At 50.3% G+C, this 21,215-nt stretch overlaps 1 protein-coding gene and 1 long non-coding RNA gene across 2 annotated transcripts; one reads left to right on the forward strand and one right to left on the reverse strand.

Moving 5' to 3' along the window:
* Positions 1 to 1,286: 1,286 nt before the first annotated feature.
* On the reverse strand, positions 1,287 to 2,414 carry LOC122918790. The gene is made up of 3 exons (XR_006386680.1): positions 2,358 to 2,414; positions 1,531 to 1,582; positions 1,287 to 1,417 (listed from the first exon to the last, which is right to left on the reverse strand). It is a non-coding gene; the product is annotated as an uncharacterized LOC122918790 (long non-coding RNA).
* On the forward strand, positions 1,776 to 19,025 carry LOC122918789 (arginyl aminopeptidase). Its single transcript, XM_044267599.1, has 11 exons — positions 1,776 to 2,254; positions 6,165 to 6,305; positions 6,618 to 6,766; positions 10,331 to 10,447; positions 11,108 to 11,343; positions 13,772 to 13,885; positions 14,722 to 14,834; positions 15,013 to 15,121; positions 16,315 to 16,539; positions 17,323 to 17,465; positions 18,435 to 19,025. The coding sequence occupies exons 1-11, from the start codon at positions 1,808 to 1,810 to the stop codon at positions 18,591 to 18,593; spliced, it is 1,953 nt and encodes a 650-aa protein (XP_044123534.1). The 5' UTR covers positions 1,776 to 1,807; the 3' UTR covers positions 18,594 to 19,025.
* Positions 19,026 to 21,215: the final 2,190 nt, after the last annotated feature.

Consider the following 21,215-nt stretch of genomic DNA (forward strand, 5'->3'; position numbering starts at 1 on the left):
AAATAAATAGACAATGGAAGCAGTTTGGGAGAGAGGTGGGTTGTGTCTGCAGTGTCCTTCTACAGAGTAGAAGGCCTACCTGTATCTGCTGTGAGTTGTTACAAGTACCATCTAGAGGTAAAGCAGACACTGGCAGGCATGCGGGGAAGCAGAAATGGGAACGACGGGAATATTCCCAGGAAGCAGTTAAGACTAACAGGAGAAACCCAACTTCATGAATGTTTTCTCCCATAGTCAATAGATCTTCTCACTCCAGCAATATTTAACTGTGTTCCCATAGCATACTTGTGTTCTTGTGTTCCCATAGCATACTGTTCTTCCCAGAGTAGCACAGCACATGGAATTGTCCTGACCTGTTTTGTTTTGCTGTAAGTTAAAATATAAACTGGACTGCGAATACCACCAGGACAAGTACTATACCAGATTTGTTAAAATTGTATCCCCAGCACCCAGCCTAATGGCTGGTGTATAGTAGATGCCCAATAAAAATGCATTGCTTCAGAGAGTGAATAATTTGGGGCAGATGTATTGAATGTCTAACAGTTACCTTTTCTGTGTTCAATGCCACAGAAAAGTGCTTTTCCAGTTTTTGGATTTCACTAACAAGTTAAAACATAGATCCTTTATAGAATTTTTTAAAACTACCATAGCAGGGTGCCTGCTTGGCTCAGATGTTTAAGCAACTGCCTTCTGCTGAGGTCATGATCTTCGGTCCTGGGATCCAGCCTCCAGTGAGGATAGGGTGTCTGCTTCTGCCTTTCCCCCTGCTCATGCTCTCTCTTTGTATCTATCTCAAATGAATAAATAAAATCTTAAGAAAAAACTACCATAAGCATTTCATAAAATTTTAACACTGTAAAAGTAGGTGACACATGATAGAATACTATTATCTTTTGTGAAAGACTCCCTACGTTATCTTTTTAAAAATCTCATTTCCCACCTGATCAGTGAAAGTATCATTGACTGGCTCCTTATTGACAGAAGGGCTATTGCAAACCTATTCATACAGAAAAGAAAGTATAAGGTAGAGGTGCCCCTAGCTCGATAGGCTTTGTGGTAAACAAAACGCACGCACCGGACAGCCTCGGGTTACTCTTCACTGGGCTGACTATTCCTTGGCAGAAGAACGGAAAGATAAGTGTTTGGAGCCCCTGGGAATGGATGAACCTTGATCTGGTGTGGAACTCTGTGTTTACCAAGTCTATTTAGACAAATTACCCGATTGAATTATCACCATTAACTCGTGAGATATTACTCCTACCTTACAGGTGCAGAAAGGGGTTTGGAGAGATCCATCTTTGTTGGAGGTGATATGCCCAAGGACACACACTGTCCTACTGATTGGTTCAGCGCAGAATGTGAGATCCTGAACTCAGACACTTCCAATTCAGGGCTCAATGTACATCCTGCTACCTTCCTGCAAGATTAGGGAAAGCAACGTCAGCAGAGAAAGGTGTGCCACAAAGAGTACTGAAGCATCGCAGTAGGATGAGTAGGGACAAATGTGGACCAAAATATTCCACAAAATACCTTTTTGTCCAAGGTCCTGAGGTACTTCGTATAAAGCTGTTAATTGGGTGACCTGCAGAGCAATGGTGAGGTATGGTCAGGTCTCAGGTTTTTGGAGAGGGGCGCGACCCAGCTCGGGCCTCTCTGGGGGCGTGACCGGCGGAGCGGGGCGGGGCCGGCGGGGAGGGGCGGGGCCTGGCCTGCGGCGGCCCGGCGCGCTCGGGGCGTGGCTTCCCGGCGGCCGTCCGCGAGCTGGTGAGCTCCCTGCACAGTCGTTCAACGGCGGCGCTGCGGGATCATGGGGAGCGACGGGCCTCGGAGCGACGGCTGCGCGCCCCCGCGGCCGCTGCACTCGGCGCAGGCGGTGGACGTGGCCTCGGCCTCCAATTTCCGGGCTTTCCAGATGCTGCACTTGCACCTGGACCTGCGGGCCGAGTTCGGGCCTCCGGGGCCGGGCCCCGGGAGCCGGGGCTTGAGCGGCACCGCGGTCCTGGAACTGCGCTGCCTGGTGCCCGAGGGCGCCACCGAGCTGCGGCTCGACTCGCACCCGTGCCTCGAGGTGACGGCGGCGGCGCTGCGGCGACAGCGGCCCGGCTCGAAGGAGCCGCCCGCGGAGCCCGTGCTCTTCCACACGCAGCCCTTCTCGCACTATGGCCAGGCCCTGTGCGTGGCCCTCCCGCAGCCCTGCCCGGCCGGCGAGCGCTTCCAGGTTCTGCTCACCTACCGCGTCGGGGAGGGACCCGGGGTGAGTTCGACCCCGGGTCCCTGCCCCGCCGCGGCCTCACTCGGCTCCTTCCTGCCCGCCCTTCCCCCTCGTTGCTGGTCTCCCGACCCGCACTCAGGCCCACCCTCAAAGAGAGAGAAGATGCTTCCGCCGTTGCCGGGAGGGGTCCCGGAGCTCTCCGGTCTGCGCCCTCTCACCCTCCGCGCCCTCTCTCCCTCCGGGGCTGCCCAGATCTCCGTCTTCTGGCTTCGGGCCAGCCTCCGAGCTGTGCACCTCCGTCTTTTCCGCCCTTCCTGCCTCCCCAACGGTTCTGCTTCCTTCTCACACACCGCCCTGTCTGGCTGCCGGTTCTGCCTGCAGAGGAAATCCTATCCTGTGCGGCTTTCTGGATCACCGACTCTTTATAAATCGAATTTAACGTGTCACCGGGCTTTGGGGCCTAGGTCCCTGATAATGAGTTACTTCGTTTTTCCTTTCTAGCAGCCGGGGACAAAGCCGGTTAATTAGCTCTGAGTGCCGATTCAGCCCTTTGTCCGCTTGCTCTTGCGGTGCCACAGGCTGAAGTAACTCTGAACCCCAGAGAGTTATTTTGTTTTCTTATGAGAAGTCCTAGATCGGTGTAATGGAAGAATTTGAGTAAAAATGAGAACTGGAATTAGAGTGTTCTAGGCTTTGTAGTAAGTTGGTCCTGTTCTTATTCTTGGTTGATTCTTAAATATTGATCGACTCTTAAATATTAAGTTTTTGGGGTGTGGGACAAATACTGGAACTAGAAGGATGGGTGGTTATGTGGCTTACAGTTGTAAGAGTTTGGAACTCCTTCATAAGGAGTCCTGAGGCCGTGGTTGCAAGTCATGTCTCAGGCAGAGTGAGTTACAAGTTCCAGGGGTAGGCTGCTTGCCTACAATCAAAGTTTACTTATCTAGCTAGCAGTTCCTTTCACTCTTAGAGCTGGCCAAAAGGACTGTTTCCGGTTCTGTTTCCGTCTTTATTCAGGGAATAAAGGAACCCATGATAGAACTTGTTTAAAAAATGAAAAGTCCAAAGCAATGTAAATTGACCTCTAAGGCAAAGGAAAAGCCCAGTGCCCTCTGGGGATAACATAGCATTGGTAAATGCGTTTGGTTGCCCTGTTATGTGCTAGCTTCTGGTTTGGGGCAGGAACTAGGAATTGAACAGGGGAACTGGAAACGTCATGCCGTCTCTGAAATCACCTACTGAAAATGGCACCTCAAATTGTACTAAATAGCCTTCATTAGAGACGTAAGAGCAGACACCCGCACTTTGCACTGTGAAGATCTACGTTAAAGAAACCCGCATTTATTCCTTCTTCTCATTGCCACCATCCCGAGGGAGGACACTCACCTTAATCACTGTACATTACAGCCCCACCCTAAGTTGAGACTCTTTCTTACATAGTGGAAATACTTGTATTACCAGGCTCCTTCATTCTCTCCTCTATGTCATATAAACAAAACCCCCCAAAAACTTCAAAGATGAAGAATAAGGAATTATGGCACGCTAGAGGGAATGACTAGTACTTATGAACTTGACAAAAGTTAAATGAGTTGTCTTTATAGAAGTGCTTAATATAGTGCCTAGTACCTAGTGAATACTGTGTGTTAGTCTTACTGTTAGCTCGTTAAATTTCTTTCAATAATATGATTAAAGGCAGTTGAGAGGTGCTGGGTGGTTTAGTCGGCTAAGTGGCTGACTCTTGATTTCAGCTTAGGTCATGATCTTAAGAGTTGTGAGATTGAGCTCTGCCCCTGCATTGGGCTTCGTGCTGGACGTGGAGCCTGCTTGAGATTCTTTCTCATCCTCTCCATCTGCCCCTCCCCCTGCAAATTTAATCTAAATTAGAAACAATTTAGATTAACAAAAAAAGTGAGCAGATAGTAATGGAGTTTTCCTATACCCTTCCATACACAGATTGCTCTATTAGCATTTTGTAAGTATGATATAATCGGTTACAATTAATGAACCAATACTGATACAGTATTATTTTTTTTTAAAGATTTTATTTATTTATTTGACAGAGAGAGATCACAAGTAGGCAGAGAAGCAGGCAGAGAGAGAGAGGAGGAAGCAGGCTCCCTGCTGAGCAGAGAGCCCGATGCGGGACTCGATCCCAGGACCCTGAGATCATGACCTGAGCCAAAGGCAGCGGCTTAACCCACTGAGCCACCCAGGCGCCCCCTGATACAGTATTATTAACTAAGGTTCATAGTTGGGTTGTTTGTTTGTTTGTTTGTTTGTTTGTTTTAAGGATTTTTTATATTTGACAGAGAGAGAAAGAGAGTAGCTTCAGAGGGAGAAGCAGGCTCTCCACTGAGCAGGAAGTCTGATCTGGGATTTGATCCTAGGACCTCGGGATCATGACCTGAGCCAACTGAGCCACCCAGGCGCCCCTGAAGTTTAGTTTTTTGTTTGTTTGTTTTCAGTTTTTTCCTAGGCTTTACTTAGTATCATTTTCTGTTCCAGGATCCCATCCAGAATACTACAGTGTATTTAGCTTTCATATATCTTAAGGCTCCCCTTGGCTATGACAATTTCTCAGGCTTTCCTTGTTTTTGATGACCTGGGCAGTTTTGAGGAGTATTGTCTAGGACGCCTCTCTATTGGAATTTGTCTTTTTTTTCCCATGATCAGACTAGAGTTGTTAAAAAAATTTAAAAAGTTTATTTTTTTCAGCAGCTTCAGGTTCACTGCAAAATTTAGTGGAATGTCACAAAGGTAAAGTGCTGTCTTCGCATTGCATTCCGAGTACATGGTATCAACATGATTTGTGACTGTTTCATGATGACCTCACTCATCTGGCCGAAGTAGTGCTGGTTTTTCCACTCTGGTATTCCGTTCTCCTCCTTTCCATCTGTACTATACCCTTTGGAAGGAGGCTCATTAAATTTTCACACACACACAAAAGAAACTCAAGCAAAGAAAAACCCAACATCTCCACGTGGTGTCCTTATGCCTCTTTAAAGTAGGTCTCCAATACCCATGTTCAAAGCCTTTCAGTCCACCTGCCAAGGCATGCCTCCCACCTCTGTATCTGAAATACCTCCAGTTCCCAAGGATGGCCCATCCATTCCCTTCTTCATATTGCTGTCTACCTCCTTGAGAATGTCTTCTCCTTTCCTTTTTGACCATCTCGATCCTACTCACCTTTAAACCCAGAAAGTTTTGCTTCCCCTCTAAAACCTTGCCAGAATTATTGAATCCTTTCCTAAATTCTAAGTGGCATTTGGTGCTGACATAGCCTCTGCTCCCTCAAGTTAGAGTGATGTAGGAAGTATGTATAGTTTGGGGGGCCTGGCTGGCGCAGTCAGTAGAGCATGCAACTCTTGATCTTGGGGTTGTAAGTTTGAGCCCCATGTTAGGAGTAGAGATTGCTGAAGAATAAAATCTGCAAAAGAAATTTAAATAACATATAGCCAATGCCTGTGATGGAAAAATACATTTATTCTGAAAGGGTAAGTTTCAGGAATGGAGAACGTTGTTCAGAATGGAGACTCCTCCCACTTTCCTTCTGCTTTTCTGTGGCCCTTATCTCAAGTTCAAATACAGCTGCTGCTCAATTGGTTTTTGTTTGATTTTTAATGAGAAACTACTATACCATAAAGGACTCAGGGGAGGAAGACAGGATGCCAGGGTCAGAGGCCGTGTCTGGAATTCTTAAAGATACCCAGTGGGATACAGTGAGAAATAAAGCCTTTGTGGTGTTTCTACTATGGGAGGTGGATGTCAATACCTTGGCGTGGGTTCCAGGGTGGATTAAATACACAGTAGGAGAGAACTTCCTAGTCAGGACCAAACTGCTGGCAGGATCGTAAAGATTACCTAACATTCTCCCCTGCCAGCCAGCTCCTTTTCTCTGGCTGGACTGAGCTCACATAAGGGGTGTCAGTTTTGAAATGTTCTGTTCTCTTAGGTTTGCTGGTTGGCTCCCGAGCAGACTGCAGGAAAGAAGAAGCCTTTTGTCTATACCCAGGGTCAGGCTGTGCTGAACAGGGCCTTCTTCCCTTGCTTCGACACTCCTGCAGTGAAATGCACATATTCAGCTCTTGTTGAGGTAAGAGGATTAAGGTTAAGTGAACCTGCCCTTGGGATTGGAAAATTTTAGATCTATCTCGTCACATTTCAACTGCTCAGTTGTTAACATCCATCCAGTGGACGTCTGCAAAATTCCTCCATCTACAAATATTTTATCTTTGCCAAATCCCATCAGCCTAGCACAAGTTCAGTCTCTGGAAACCTTTGTGTTCTCTAAGACAGGCTCCCGGTGGTGGCTGTCACCATGCGGGTTGCCAGCCATGCTGTTCTTCCAGCGAATCAAAAGGACACTCTCTCTGGATAAAATCTCCTAAGCTTCCTCTGTTGTCAGGTTCCAGATGGCTTCACAGCTGTGATGAGTGCTAACACCTGGGAGAAGAAAGGCCCAAATAAGTTCTTCTTTGAGATGTGTCATCCCATCCCCTCCTATCTGATAGCTTTGGCCATCGGAGATCTGGTGTCGGCCGAAGTTGGACCCAGGTAGGAGACAAAGACCCCCACAGGCCAGGTCAGACTGACTGACCACTGGCCCAGCTGGGATGGTTCTGGGACACCCTCGCAACTGCCCTGAATGGACAGCCTGTTCGCAGCCCAGAAGCGTGTGGCATGAGTCCAGAGGGAGGGTGGGCTCTCCCCGCTCTGCCCCGCTCCACTTCTCATCCTGCTGTCTGGAATGAGGTCGTCAGTCCTACTAGTGGCAGGAGCTCCTGTCCTGGGCCACCTCGTAGCCTGTGGTTGGCACCAAGGCAGCAGTTCTAGAAGACTCATCTCTGTTAGGATCTTTTAGTTCTGAATTCCCCTCTAGCAATTATATTTGCTTTTTAGTCTTTGTACCAAATCTCCCCATTTTCTCTAGCACGGACGTAGTTCCCGGAAATGTACACTCTGATCTCGTTGGCCTCTGGAGAGGAAAGTGGGAGTTCCTTCTCCTCTGCAGATACATACACCTGAACCCGTGGTGGCAGAGATGCCTCCGCGAAGTTAGATGAGTTTAATGGAGATGAATAAGGATTTTGTAAGGTTTCCCGCAAACAGAAACTTGACCGGGAGTATCAGTTTCTCCGGCTCTCTTATCACCTGCCGGTTGAGTGTAATCCTGTGGTAAAATGCCCAAAGGCTGGGCAGTAAAGCTGTGGCACTTTGCCTCGCTCTGTTGCTGCCACCCTGCTCTCCAGTCCTGGAGGCGGTGCTGACCTTGACCGCATTGGTTATGGGTATCAGACCTCATAGCTGGGTTCAGTAGCCCTGCTCAGATCATGAATCTTCGTTCCTGGGCTTCATCGAGAATGAGAGATGGGATGCCACTGGCATCTGCCTCCAGCACACACACTGAGAATGGTACCTGTCCCGAAAGACCTCTCCGTCATGAAGGTCAGTCTTTCTGATAGAGAGGGGAGTAGGGAAGCAGAGGAGCGTCATTGTTGCGGTTGACCGGAAAATAGAGAAGTAAAGGAAAGTGATTTTAGAGTATTTACTCTTGCTAAGGTTCTGTTAGTAAGAGAATGAACTATTTATTTTATTTATTTTTTATTTATTTGAGAGAGAGAGCGATCAGGAGCAGGGGGAGGGGCTGAGGGAGAAGCAGAGAGTCTGATGTGGGACTCAATCCCAGGACCCCAGGATCATGACCTGAGCTGAAGGCAGATGCTCAACCAATTGAGCCACCCAGATGCCCAAGAGTGTGACCTATTAATGAGAAATGAAAGAAAAAAATATTCTAAATGCACCAGAAAAATACTGATTTTTTTCTGAGCCTTCTGTAATAAAAAGACAATATAGTATACTAGTCCAAGTGATAGAGTCCATTTAACTGGTGATGATGTCTTCCTCCCCCTTCCAGGTCGACTGTCCTCGCCTCGCAGGGAACATCTTAGGGTCTTGTGAAGCTGTGTTAGATGAGAGGCTCTTCTGGCAAACTTGGCCACCAGTCCCAGTCACTGTTAACACAGGGAGGAAAATCCCGGGCACAAGAGCTCGTGGGCATGTTCTAGTCCTGATTTATGTATAATCTCTTCTAACCCTCACATAACCTCACTGAGGGGGTTACTGTTTTCTCCGTGTCGCAGATAAGCAAACTGAGGCTTCTGGTCGCATTGCTTGTACAAAGTCACGTCGCTGGCAGAACTGGAACGCCAACCCAGGCTTTTCCATTGCATATCCAGTCCTTGCATATCCAGACTGCTGGTGTTAAAATTCCAGCTTGCCTGAGAATATCCCAGTTTCTTTTGAGAGATAGAGGAAGTACTTGGATGCCATTCATCTAGCCTAGGCTTTGCCTTCTAGTTGTAGCAAGCTAAAGTAGCTTGGGGCGCCTGGATGGCTCAGTTGGTTAAGCCTCTGCCTTTGGCTCAGGTCATGATCCCAGGGTCCTGGGATAGAGCCCTGCTTTGGGCTCCCTGCTTATCAGCGAGCCTGCTTCTTCGTCTGCCCTTCACCCCTCTCATGCTCTCTCTCTCAAATAAATAAAATCTTAAAAAGTTGAAATAGACATTCATGTGGTTTTCAAGAAAAATAGAACAAATGTCGTCTTAAATACAGATACACCTTCAGTATTGGTCGCCTTCAGTATTGGTCACTGGTCGTTTCATTGATCTTCCTGGCTCCCTCTCCTTAAAGGAAGACTTTTGCCTTTAAATTTCCTATTTAGACATCAGACCCTCCCTCCAAGCAGATGATCTTGTCTCCTACTTTATTGAGAATATTTAATTCGCCAGATACACTTATGTCAGCTTCCTGTTTTCCATGTAAAAAGTCATCTTCATCAGCTGTCGTCCTTCCCTTTCTCTCTCTGAACTCCAAAGGGGGATGTCCGTGCTTCTGTTGGAACCACATCTCTGCCTTTGAGCCATCATTGGTTCGGTCCCTCCCCAAATCTGGTGGGGCTTTGTCTCGTTGTTGACCCCTCACTCTTCAAATGTGCAGCCTTCTCCCCCATTGGCTCTTTCCTTCCAACCCTAACCATGTTCCTGTCTCTCGTAGCTCAAAAACAAAGCAGAAAACATGCTCACTGACTCCACGCTCCCTCCTAGCACATGACCTTCTGCTTCCTTACTTAGCCGAGTTTCTTACAAGAGTAGCATTTCTCCTGCCCACCCTCCATGTACTGCTTGGACCTGTGGGAATCCAGCACCTCTCCCCGTTGTGCCACAGAAACTCCTGCAGTGAGAGAGGCCACTGGCCTCAACATGTGTAGCATGTTGCCTTCTCCTCCATCCTTGTCTTGGTGTTCTGCAAGGGATCGAGCCCCGCATCAAGGCTCCCTATGGGCAGGAAGCCTGCTTCTCCCTCTCCCACGCCCCCTGCTTGTGTTCCCTCTCTCGCTGTGTCTCTCTCTGTCAAATAAATAAATAAAAATCTTAAATAAAATACTGTCATGGCTCTGAAGGGCCAGCTGTGTCACATGGCGTATCGGGCCCTCTGTGACTGGAGTGTCGAGGGCTCTGTACCCGCCCTTGCCTCCCTGCCCCAGCCCCATCTGACGGTGAGCGTGCCAGTAGTCCAGACTCTTGGTGGTTCCTCCCCTGCGTGTATAGTTTCCACTCCGAGGCCCCTGCTTCTGCTCCTTGGGGAGCACCTGCTCCTTCTCCTGCTAGAACAGTTCCTGAGCTTCCACAGGGGCAGAGAGGAAGCCTTCCCTCCTCCTCACCTGGAACCCATCCCCTTTGCTATCTTACGTGCTATCTTCTTTCATCTTCCCCACCCACTTTACAGATGGGCACACTGAGGCCCAGGTCAGTGACTTTTGCAAGGTCACATTCATTGCTGGAGACAGAACAGGACAGTGCTGTGAGTTAGAGCCTGCTGTGCACGGGAGCCAGCTCCGCCACGACACGGCGCTGGGATCTCATTCATCAGGTGTGGCGAGCAGCCTCGGACCCACGCAGGCGACCTGACCTTGCACCTTCTGTCTCTGTGGCTGGCCACGCTGTCACATTCATGTGGCTCAAATATGAGACCGCCACATTTCTCCAGGTGCTTTTGGGCTCGAGTCTCCATGATAGGCCTCCAAACACCAGTCTGCTTTTTCTGTGCTCTTGCCTTTAGGAGCCGCGTGTGGGCTGAGCCCTGCCTGATCGACGCTGCCAAGGAGGAGTACAACGGGGTGATAGAAGAATTTCTGGCCACAGGAGAGAAACTTTTCGGACCCTACGTTTGGGGAAGGTGTGGTATGACATTGACTCCAATGTCTTTGGCTAAACTGAGTCCCTGGTTTCCTCCTCTTCTTCTTCTGGTGTTGCTTCTCCTCCTCTGTCTCCTAGAACCAAGTTCCCCAATCCCAGAAGTAGAGGAGAGGAGGAAGGGCGAAGCCAGGCCTCCTTCATTGTTGCTGAGGAGGGGACCCTGAGAGAAGGTTCTTGAAGTGTTAAAAATGGGCCTTCTAGCTGCTGAGTGTGGAGATGGGGAAACGCTGTCAGGGGACCTTTGTGACTTACCTTTCCTGATTGCTGGAGGCAGCCACACACTCCCATGTTAGCCTCCTCGGATCAAAGGCTCTGTTAGATCTTGGCGACCCCAAGCGAGCCGTCAGCGAGCTAACCGTGACAGAACTGATGATACGGCCATACCCTGCTTGGCAGGAGAACAGGGAGCAGCTTTCCGAGAGCCACCTCCGAGAGAGCAAAACCTGGCGAAAAGGAGGTCCCAGCGACCTGGCTGGAGGATAGAGAAGGCTGGGTGTCATTTCAGCGCTGGGCCCAGGGTTGGGTGCCACCTCTTCAGTGGCTGTGTCTCTCAGGGCTGAGGGCGCTGCCTGAGGAAGTGAGGCAGGGTCTCTGCCCTGGGGAGCCGAGACTTGTCTGTGACCTCCTGTTCTCTTGGCAGGTATGACCTGCTCTTCATGCCACCATCCTTTCCATTTGGAGGAATGGAGAACCCTTGTCTGACCTTTGTCACCCCCTGCCTGCTGGCAGGGGACCGCTCCTTGGCCGACGTCATCATCCACGAGATCTCCCACAGTTGGTTCGGGAACCTGGTCACTAATGCCAACTGGGGTGAATTCTGGCTCAATGAAGGTTTCACCATGTATGCCCAGAGGAGGATCTCCACTGTCCTCTTTGGTAAGCCAGCTCTCCGGTGCCGGCCTTCTCCTAGGGACCCCGTGCCCCATTCTTTCATCTGCGAGGCTGTGTGGTCTCCTTCGGGGTTTCGGGACACAGGTGGGCATGAAGGATGGGGCAGTGGTGCAGAAAGCTCTGGTGAGAGGCCAGCAAGGACCGACTCTAGACAAGAGTCCCTTCTGAATGGATGAGCCCCACGGAGTGACATGGCACCAAGTTGTTGGTGGTGAGTGGCGGGGGGGGCGGGGGCAGAAACTGCGTATTGGTGGCATGAACTGATAGGGGGCCCGACAGTGAAAGGACCCCTCAGCTAAGCTGAAACCTCACTCGATGCTCAGCCAGGCAGCCCCTCGGGGAGAGCTGCCCAGGGTCATTCACCCACACGGCTAGTTAATTTTACAAATGAATCATAAGATCATTATAATCATTATCTTCTCTTTTTTTTTTTTTTTTAAAGATTTTATTTATTTATTTGACAGACAGAGATCACAAGCAGGCAGATAGGCAGGCAGAGAGAGGGACAGGAGAAAGCAGGCTCCCCGCAGAGCAGAGAGCCCGACGCGGGACTCGATCCCAGGACCCCGAGATCATGACCTGAGCCGAAGGCAGCGGCTTAACCCACTGAGCCACCCAGACGCCCCAATCATTACCTTCTCTTGAACACCTACCTGCCAACTTTGTACAGGCACCTTATTAAAAATACCTCATTTAACAATTTCTCAGTAACCCTATGAAACAGATAGGATTTCCATTTTATGTATGAGTTCACCGTGACTCAAAAAGCACAAGAAATTTGCCCAAGCCACTTAGCAGGTGGGGACAGAATCCCACATGGAGCCCAGGTGTGCTTTTAAAATATTTTCTCAACATTATGTCATTGAAAACCTGCTATATATCAGGTCTTTAAAAATATAACATGTATTATTTTTATTATTTCTCACATGAAAATCTATTTTGATCTCTCTGAGAAAGAACACACAGTAGGTTTATCCACAATCTCGCTGTTCAGAGATCATCGATGTCTGTCTTTTCAGACATTTTCCTATGTGTGTGTGAATCATCAAACCTTCCAGCTGCCTTTTTTTTTTAAAAACCTGGGTGGCTCAGTTGGTTGGGCGGCTGCCTTCGGCTCAGGTCATGATCCCAGCGTCCTGGGATCGAGTCCCACATCGGGCTCCTTGCTCGGCAGGGAGCCTGCTTCTCCCTCTGCCTCTGCCTGTGCTTGCTCTCTCTCCCTCTCTCTCTGACAAGTAAATAAATAAAATCTTTTAAAAAAAAAAAACTTAATGAAGTTAATGAACATTTTCCCAAGTCATTAAATTTCTTCTATAGCTGCATAGTATGGATGTTTCTTAACATATTCAGTTTCTAGTTGTTAGGTTATCTTTAGTTTTTCTTTACTTTTTTTTTTAGAGAGAGAAGGTGTGAGCAGGGGAAGGGGCTAAGGGAGAGGGAGAGAGAATCTCAAGCAGACTCCCTGCTCGATGCTCAGCGTGGAGCCCAACAGGGGGCTCCCATCTCATGACCCTGAGATCATGACCTGATACGGAATCAGGAGTCAGATGTTTAACCCACTGAGCCACTCAGGCGCCCCCATTAGTTTCAGTTTTCTAATCAGAGAATGTTTTGACAAATATTTTTACATATAAATGTTCATGCATATCTAAGACAATGTAAGGGAAGATAAATTCCTAGAAATGTAATTTCTGGATCTGAACATTTTAAAGGCTTTTTAGCACACATCGTCCATTGCCTCCCAGAAAGTTGGTACAAATGGACGCTTTCATCCAGAGTATATGGAACAAGAGACCGTTTGTGAATATCTTACCCAGGCACTAAGAATCCTCGAAGCAGATGTTGTCAGCCCACTGTGCAGATGAAGAAGTTGAGGCTGAGAGAGATTGAGTACCTCACCCAGAGGCAGAACTCCCTATGAGCGGCAGAGGTGGCTGGTTCAAAACCTGGTCCCCTTCCCTCCACCATTCCCTCGGTCATTTTTAGAGCCAGAATGAGATGTAGAGACCACTAGAAAAATTTGGGGTGACAGTTTCTCTTGTCTGACTGGAACGATCAAATGAAAAATAGTTTGCTTTTATAGATCAAATTACTATCTCTAAAAATGAAAATATACAGATAGGGAAAGATAACAATCATGGGAAAAGGTGAGATTCCCTCATCATGTCTGGGCGAGACCGACAGCCAGAGCAAAGTGAGTCATTTGTAGTCCAGAGCAACCAGAAGCTAGGGGCTGAGTCAGGTTCTCTGTGGCCAGGTTGCCCTGGCGTCCCCAGGGGGGTGAGGATATGAATCTTCAGTTATCTGTCATGGTTCTTGTGGCCACAAGGGGGCAGCACACCCTCTTTTGTCTGGAAATTATTCTTGGGGGTGGTGTTCTTGAGTTGAGGCCTAAGGATTCTTTTTGCCCCAGGCTCTGCTTATACGTGCTTGGAAGCTGCGACTGGGCGGGCTCTGCTTCGGCAGCACATGGACATCACTGGCGAGGAGAACCCACTCAACAAGCTCCGCGTGAAGATCGAACCCGGTCTGGGAAACGCCTCTGTCTTACTACCCCACTTCCCAGCACTGAGCTTGGAGCCCCAAGTTATTTGAGCTTCAAGTTAATCAGTGTACTCCCTGAGTACTCTCCTCGGGAAGGAGGAGCCCTCCAGAGCCCTTTTAGCCATTCCCTGACCTCTAGGCAGACTCAACCGAAGCCATTCCAGTCTGATAGGAGTTCCTTCCAGTTTCATGTACGGGCCCCTGTCGCTTTCCAGGACTCTTTGCCGTGATTTTTCTATCAAGTGAGAACTGTAGTCGTGTAGCTCGAGCGTTAGCCTTATTTTACAGAAGACGTGAGCGCCCAACAAGTCAAATGACTTGTCCAAGGTCATGTGTTTTTATTTTCTGACATTTTTCTTTAGTTCCATGTATGACTAATCTAAAACCTGTCTGTGTGATTTAAACTTACGTTCCTTGATGCCAATGACCATGAAAATGAACTTCTTGTAGCCTGGTCATTAGTTTATTTTGGTCTAGAACATTCGTAGAAACAACCAGTTGTTCTGGGAGGGGCGCTTGAGTGTAGGTGGTGACCGACTGGCCTGGAAGAGGCACCAAGCCCTGTGCTCAGTCCTAAGAGTCCATGGAACCCACTGGAGCAAAGCAACCCCAGGAATAAGGAAACTTGCCAGTTCCCCTGGAAGGCTGGTTCTTTGTCCTCTTATTAGGTCCATAGTTAATGACCCTTTAAGATCAACTTTGAAGTCGCTTGACAGAGGCCATGGTAGATCTGGAGACTTTCCTGGCCTTTGCCAAACCCAAGGAAGCTGGAGAGGAACAATGACGGTGACAAGTTACAAGTGTCTGCTTTCTCTGTAGGTGTCGACCCGGATGATACCTATAACGAGACCCCCTACGAGAAAGGCTTCTGCTTTGTCTCATACCTGGCCCACTTGGTGGGTGATCAGGATCAGTTTGACAGTTTTCTCAAGGTATAGTCAACTCAGAAATGAGGGGGGAAGGAGGCGGCGCAGAGAAGCCAGCCGGGCCAGAGTACAGGGGTAGAGGCAGGGGTGGAAGGGACAGGGGGTTGGAGGAGAACCTGAGGCACAGAGGGACTGTTCTCCCCATAGGATCCAGAATGACTGAAAAGTACCTCCCTCCCTGCAGGCCTATGTTAATGAATTCAAATTCCAAAGTATTGTAGCTGAGGACTTTCTAGAATTCTACTTGGAATACTTCCCTGAGCTGAAGAAAAGGAGAGTGGAGTCCATTTCAGGTGAGCAGAGGAGCTGGCCTACAGGGTACTAGGAGATAGTAGAGAATTATGTCTAATTTCCATCCAGGAAGACGAAGATCGGGGCCGGAAACCTGAAATTTGAGTCCTCCAGTAAGTGGCACCTAGGGGCACAGACCCGCCCAGGGTCCCAGGCCTTGTTCCACAAGAGTGATTTCTCTCAGCTCCTCCCAGCCTCCTTTTCTCCACTGTTCTCCCCTCAGTGTCTCCTCTCTGTCCCCATTTTTCTCAAACCTACACACACAACCAAACCTCCACCTCTGCCCCGGGAGCTGTAGCCGCCCCAGCTATGACCCAGGCCCACAGGACCAGCAGCTGCCCCAGCTTGCAAGCGTGGAGTTGCCTCTGTGGCCTTCGGAGTGCCAGAGAAGCCTCGTGGCTGCCCTGATTTCAGCTTGGGAGGCCCTGCTCCCTAAGAGTAGACAGTGGCCTGTCGTGGACGAGGCTGCCTGCTGGAGATACCCGACCCGTGCTGGGCCTGGTAAAGTCACTTCCCCTGACAGCCGGGGTTGGTCAGGCCTGGAGCACCTACTCTCTGCTTGGAGGCTCCCACTTCAAGGTCATGAGACTCCGTGGCTGATAAAAGTTAATAATTACTGAGTGCTCCCTACACACCAGGCAGCCTGCTAAACTCACCCTGTATATTTGCTTATTTAATCCTCACCACTGCCAACAAATGCAGGGCCTCTCCCCCTGCCTTTTATCATTTTACAGATAAAAGGGAGGCGCAGAGAGGCGAAGTAATGTGCCAGTGGCCTCCTAGCTAGTTAATGGCAGGGCTGGGATAGGAGCCCAGCTAGCCCGGTCCCAGGGCCCAGGAGCCTCGGCACCACGCTGTTCTGCTCATCTGAAGGAGAACGTGAACTTGACTGAAGCTAGGAAAGCCTTTATCCACTTCGTTCTGGCAGCACAGTGTTAATTTGGACTGCGAACTACTGTCACAGTAGGAAAAGGGGCCGGGCCGTCCACTCTGACTGTTAACAGTCTGTGGGCCTCCGTGGAAGTGGGACCTGGCTGGAGCAGGTAGTCGTGTGGGAAAGTGTTGTTAAAATCAGAGAAGCAGTTTGGGATCGAGAGAGGCAGACAGGAGCTTGAGGTATGGGTGTTGCTGGAGCCAAGTTGACCTTGACACTGCCAGAGAATTCCGATGGCCCCTCTCTCTTTCCACCAAACAGGTTTTGAGTTTGATCGGTGGTTGAATGTCCCGGGCTGGCCCCCCTACCTCCCTGACCTTTCCCCTGGCGACTCACTTATGAAGCCCGCTGAAGAGCTGGCCCAGCTGTGGGAGACCGAGGAGCTGGACATGAAGGCCATTGAAGCTGTGGCCATTTCCACCTGGAAGACATACCAGCTGGTCTATTTCCTCGATAAGATCCTCCAGAAATCCCCTCTCCCCCCTGGTAAGAAAAAGTGGGGCAAATGAACGCAGCATATCAAGGTTCCATGTGTACAGAGCTTGATATCAGGGGCGAGAGGGAGACCCAGAGGAAGCCATTGCAATGCTCACCCCCAGGCGACTGCCGGGTGCTGGCAGGTGGTCACAAGCACGTCACGGGGAGCACCTCGACGGCTGCTGGGAGTCCCACACACGGGTGGGGGGAAGGGACTCCCGCAGCCCAGTGCTCACTGCGCCCTCCGGCTCTGCACGTGATTCTGAAGTCTTGAGTCCTCCTGACCGCTCATGCCTGGGGGCTGTGACGGTGACCCTGCAGGTAACAGGAGATGAAATAGGTCCCAGAGCCAGTGGATGGCAGGCTTGGGATCTGGATGGTCTCAACCACTACTGCCATGTGGCCGCTCAGCCAGAAATAACCTTCCTCCAGGGGTGCTGGAAAGAGAAAAAGTGGGAGTCCAGATAGTTCTCAGCAGCTGGGCGGTGATGGGAGCAAAAGGGGTCACAGCGTGTTTTAGGGAGATAACCTGGAAGGTAAGTGGGATGACGACAGAAGGTCTGTAATCACATTCAGGGAAGTTGTGTGGAAGAGCCTTAGACATGAAGGTGAACTTGAGGGTCAGGCAGTATTTCCCTTCCCGTGCATAAGATGAGCAGGAGGAGTGTAAAGTGGGGGGTCAGGAACCTCCCTGATGTCATCACAGGGGCTTTCGGGAGGGCCTGTAGGCCTGTAGCCACGTGCTTGTGGCTCTGATGACACAGCCTTTAAAAACCCATTTTCTTTTTTCAGGGAATGTGAAAAAACTTGGAGAGACATATCCAAAGATCTCAAACTCCCAGAATGCAGAGCTCCGGCTACGCTGGGGCCACATTGTCCTTAAGAATGACTACCAGGAAGATTTCTGGAAGGTGAAGGAATTCCTGCACAGCCAGGTAGGGAACCCCCAGCTCCTCGACCCCTTCAGGCTCACACAGTGGGCCGCTATGTAAGGCATAGTCCTGTGGGCGGAGGGGATGGGAGAGGACCGCACTCAGCAGTCATTTTCCTGAGTGTGGCCAGGGAAGGCATTGCCATGGCAGGGAGAAGCCTCCAGGGTTGGAAGCATTTTGCAGATGATCTGGTGAGGCCTGAAGGCCCCACACTGGGAAGAAGGGTAAAGCGGGACTTGAGGGCTGGTCTCGGGGAGAGGGGCCCAAGGACAAGAGAGGTGAGTGGAGGGTAAGACCATAGGTGCCTGCTTCCTCGGGAAGCCCACCACCTGGGAGGGCTCCGAGGCCAGCAGTGGTCCTGCTGGGGGAGGGCCGGAGCGCCTCCGAGCCTGGGGCAGGACGGGGCTGGGTCCAAAGCAGCACTCAGATGCCCCCCTCTATTGGCGCTGGGAGCTGTGTTCCTGTCTGGAGGTGTTCCGAGCCCCTCCTCAGGCTTCTCTGAGTCTCTGGACTTGAGGAGATTTGCGACATGGCATTCTCACACTGGTGCAAATTTGACTTGTGGGTTTTCCGGTGCTTGCCTGCAGTTGGGCCTTACGCGGCCCTCTGTTTTAATGTGCTGTCAGCTCAGGCCTTGATCTCGGTCGTGAGTTTAGGCCCTGTGCTGGGCTCCACGCTAAGAAACCTACTTAAACCTACTCAAAAAAAAAAAAAAAAAAAAGAGTGTAGACACCCCTGCCCTGTGCTAGCATGGATTGGAGTGGATACCAAGATCTACCTGCAGGGATCTTTGGCCCCCAAGAAGATACCAGAGTAAGAGCATGCCTGTCTGGGACCCTCTTCGTTCGAGCCCTGATAGCCACATCCCCTTTGGCTCCTGAGCAGGCCGGCTGTTAGGGTGACCCTGGGTTTGGGGCTGTGCCGACTCACTGAGCAGGCCGCTCAGGCCGTGGGTATGTGTGTCTCTTGTAGGGGAAGCAGAAGTACACTCTTCCACTGTACCACGCGATGATGGCTGGCAGCAAGGTAGCCCAGACCCTTGCCAAGGAGACCTTCGCGGCCACTGCCCCCCAGCTCCACAGCAATGTTGTCAACTACGTCCAGCAGATCGTGGCACCCAAGGGCAGTTAGAAGCTCCTGGGCATGACTTCTGCCTCTTCTGACTTTTCAGGCTTTCAGAATACTGTTCCCAAATTCCAGTTCTCCAATCAAATTCCTGAAGTTTCCACACCCTTCGGAAAATCTGTTCTCAGGGTTTGGTGTCTGTGACTCTTGGGCCTCTGCTCTGGTGGAAACTTCTCTGGATCAGTAAGTCCTGAGACCAGAGAACCTTCCACAGCTCTCTCAGTATAGGCTGCCAGCTTTGGTGGAGGCGAACAGTCTTCTCCCTCCTCCCAGTTGTCTGGGAAGAGCAGAGAGGATTTTCTTATCTCTTCCTTCCCCTCCCCTCCCCTCTCATCCCCATCTCTGATTCTTAAAGTACTATGCAAAGGGCTGTATTCTGGTAACTCATGTTTTTCAGGTTTAATCTTTATTTTAATAAATATTTTTAAGTGAAAAGTATTTAAGTTGGAGTTACGACCTGAGTGGCCATGAAATTTCCACTTCCACAAGTGTCCTCTGTGCGGACAGAAGTTCTAAGAAGGTTACAAGCGGGGGGTGGGGGGGTGGGGGGCGCCCCGGAGGCTGACAGTGCTTCTCTGTCTGCAAGGAACTCCCAGACATAGGAGATGGGGGTCCCACACCTGCAGATGAGAAAATACAGGGCAGCATTGTCGAAGCCCACTTACAGCAAATGAACCTCATTCCAGTGTTTTGTGAAGGCAGCTACGTTCCCTGCCTGTAGTGCCATTCCCCTTCATGTGTTCCATTGCTTAAAAAATGTGTACTTTAATGTTTTTTTCTCTGCCCTTCTCACCATCCTTCAGTGGGCCCCACCTACTTTTGATCCTGGATAAGGAATAGAGTGGGTTTAGAATTTGGCACTGTGTTCTGATTTCCTGGTTTCAGCATGGGAATCTCAGCAGTTAGCAGCTTGGATTTGAGGGAATGGTCACCAAGAAATATTTAAATATATTTAAGTTGCCTTTCTTCAGTACAAGGCACTCCCGACTAAGTCTCCATGTGTGGCCATGTCCTTGGCTTTGAGGTTATGCATTCAGGCCTCCTGCCTTCCCCGCACCAGGGCTTCAATAGATCTGTTCTCGCTCTTACTTAGCAAGAGTTAGGGAACGGCCGTGAGCGGGTGGCAGGCTGGTGAGGGCCTCCGTCCCCTGCCACGCCAGGAGCTTCACTAGCAGCGAGGGAACTTGGGGTCTGAGGAGAGGGATTCGGGTGCCCAGGGCTGTAGGATCTCCTCTTGCAATTCGATGGCAGACTGTCTCCATAAATCTTTCCGGGGTGTTTTTGTCAATATGCTATAGGCAAGGCTGATTTTAGGGCTACCCAGATGCCTCACTGACTCCCCAGCTCGGTGTCTGGCTTGTCAGCTCTGACACCAGGGGCTGTCTTGCCTTGTTTGCACAAAAACCTATGGCATAATCGCCACAGTGATGGCACAGGGTCACCATAGAAGCTCCTCCTCTGGCCGCTGCTCTCAGAGCCCACTACTTCGGGACCTCTCACCGTGCACAGCCTGGGTGTCTGCAGTTGTGGTGCCTGCCCTGCTCACCACCTTTGCCACCCAACAGTCCTGCTGGGTGTGCCTGTCCCTGTATAGGGTTGGGAGACAGTGCTCTTGCCATCCCATATCCCAGGGATGAGGCTGTGCCATTGTCTGGGCAAGCTTCATGGGGAGGGCCAACGGGCTCTTCCTGCCATTGGCAGGGTATGGGGAAGGCTTACTCCACAGCTCCTCTACCACTATCCTAGAACTCCCCACTCCACCTCCAAGGCACTGACCTCAGACTAACATCTTTCCTGCTTACCCTTCATAAAATTGCTTACCCTCCATAAAATCGCCCATTATTGGGCTATTGAAGACCTTAATATTTGGAGATAAGGTGCTAGCATATAGGGATTCCTTATCTCAGCCCCATTTCTTTGGTGAAGCCCCGTGAAGGCAAACATCCTTCTCATCCCACCCTCTGGAGCCTGAGCCAGGTGTCCCCCAGGGCAGGGGAGCATGTGAGCCGTCCTGGGGCTAGAAGCCGGTTCTCCCACATTCCAGGGTGAGTGACTGGGTGGAGGGTGTGCCCGCCTCAGGCTCCTTGGGGGAGGCCCCCTGAAGGGCTGGGGAAAATCCTACGCCAGAGCCCCAGGCTCTTCGGCCACCCCTGGCCCAGTGGAGGGGGCCCTGACCCTGAGTCCCTCTCTTAGGTGCCCGGCACTTTCGGGGACAAAGAGAAGGTTCCGGGAGATGGTCTTCTTGGTCATCTGGCTCGAGAGGATAAAGAAGGGGCAGCTCTGGGGGGGGGAGTCATTTTGTTTGGTTTGGTTTGGAGCCATTTCACCCACCGAGGCTAAGCCTGGCCATGAACCACCCAGGGTTGTGGCATTAACAAAGGAGGTGTGGAAGGAGACACTCAGATCCTACATCTTAGATGCATAAAAAACTAGATCTGGAAGAGACCTTAGGGATATTAGGTCCAAACAACCTTGTTTTTACCCATGGGGAAAAAAGCAGAATCACATAGCTGGGGAGTCACCTGAACACAGGTCTCCTGCCTCCTCTTCCCCGTCCTCTGCTGCCTGTCTCCAGTGGGGTCTGTGCTCACACACAAAGGACTCACTGTGCCCAAGGCTGAGCGGGAG

The sequence above is a fragment of the Neovison vison genome, chromosome 10, assembly GCF_020171115.1.
Source record: "Neovison vison isolate M4711 chromosome 10, ASM_NN_V1, whole genome shotgun sequence".
Lineage (NCBI taxonomy): Eukaryota > Metazoa > Chordata > Mammalia > Carnivora > Mustelidae > Neogale > Neogale vison.

Coding starts and splice junctions, on each gene's coding strand:
- LOC122918789 (XM_044267599.1), top strand. CDS start 1,808: ATGGGGAGCGACGGGCCTCGGAGCGACGGCTGCGCGCCCCCGCGGCCG. Junction 14,835..15,012: donor AGTTTGACAGTTTTCTCAAG/GTATAGTCAACT, acceptor CCCTCCCTGCAG/GCCTATGTTAATGAATTCAA. Junction 15,122..16,314: donor GAGAGTGGAGTCCATTTCAG/GTGAGCAGAGGA, acceptor TCCACCAAACAG/GTTTTGAGTTTGATCGGTGG.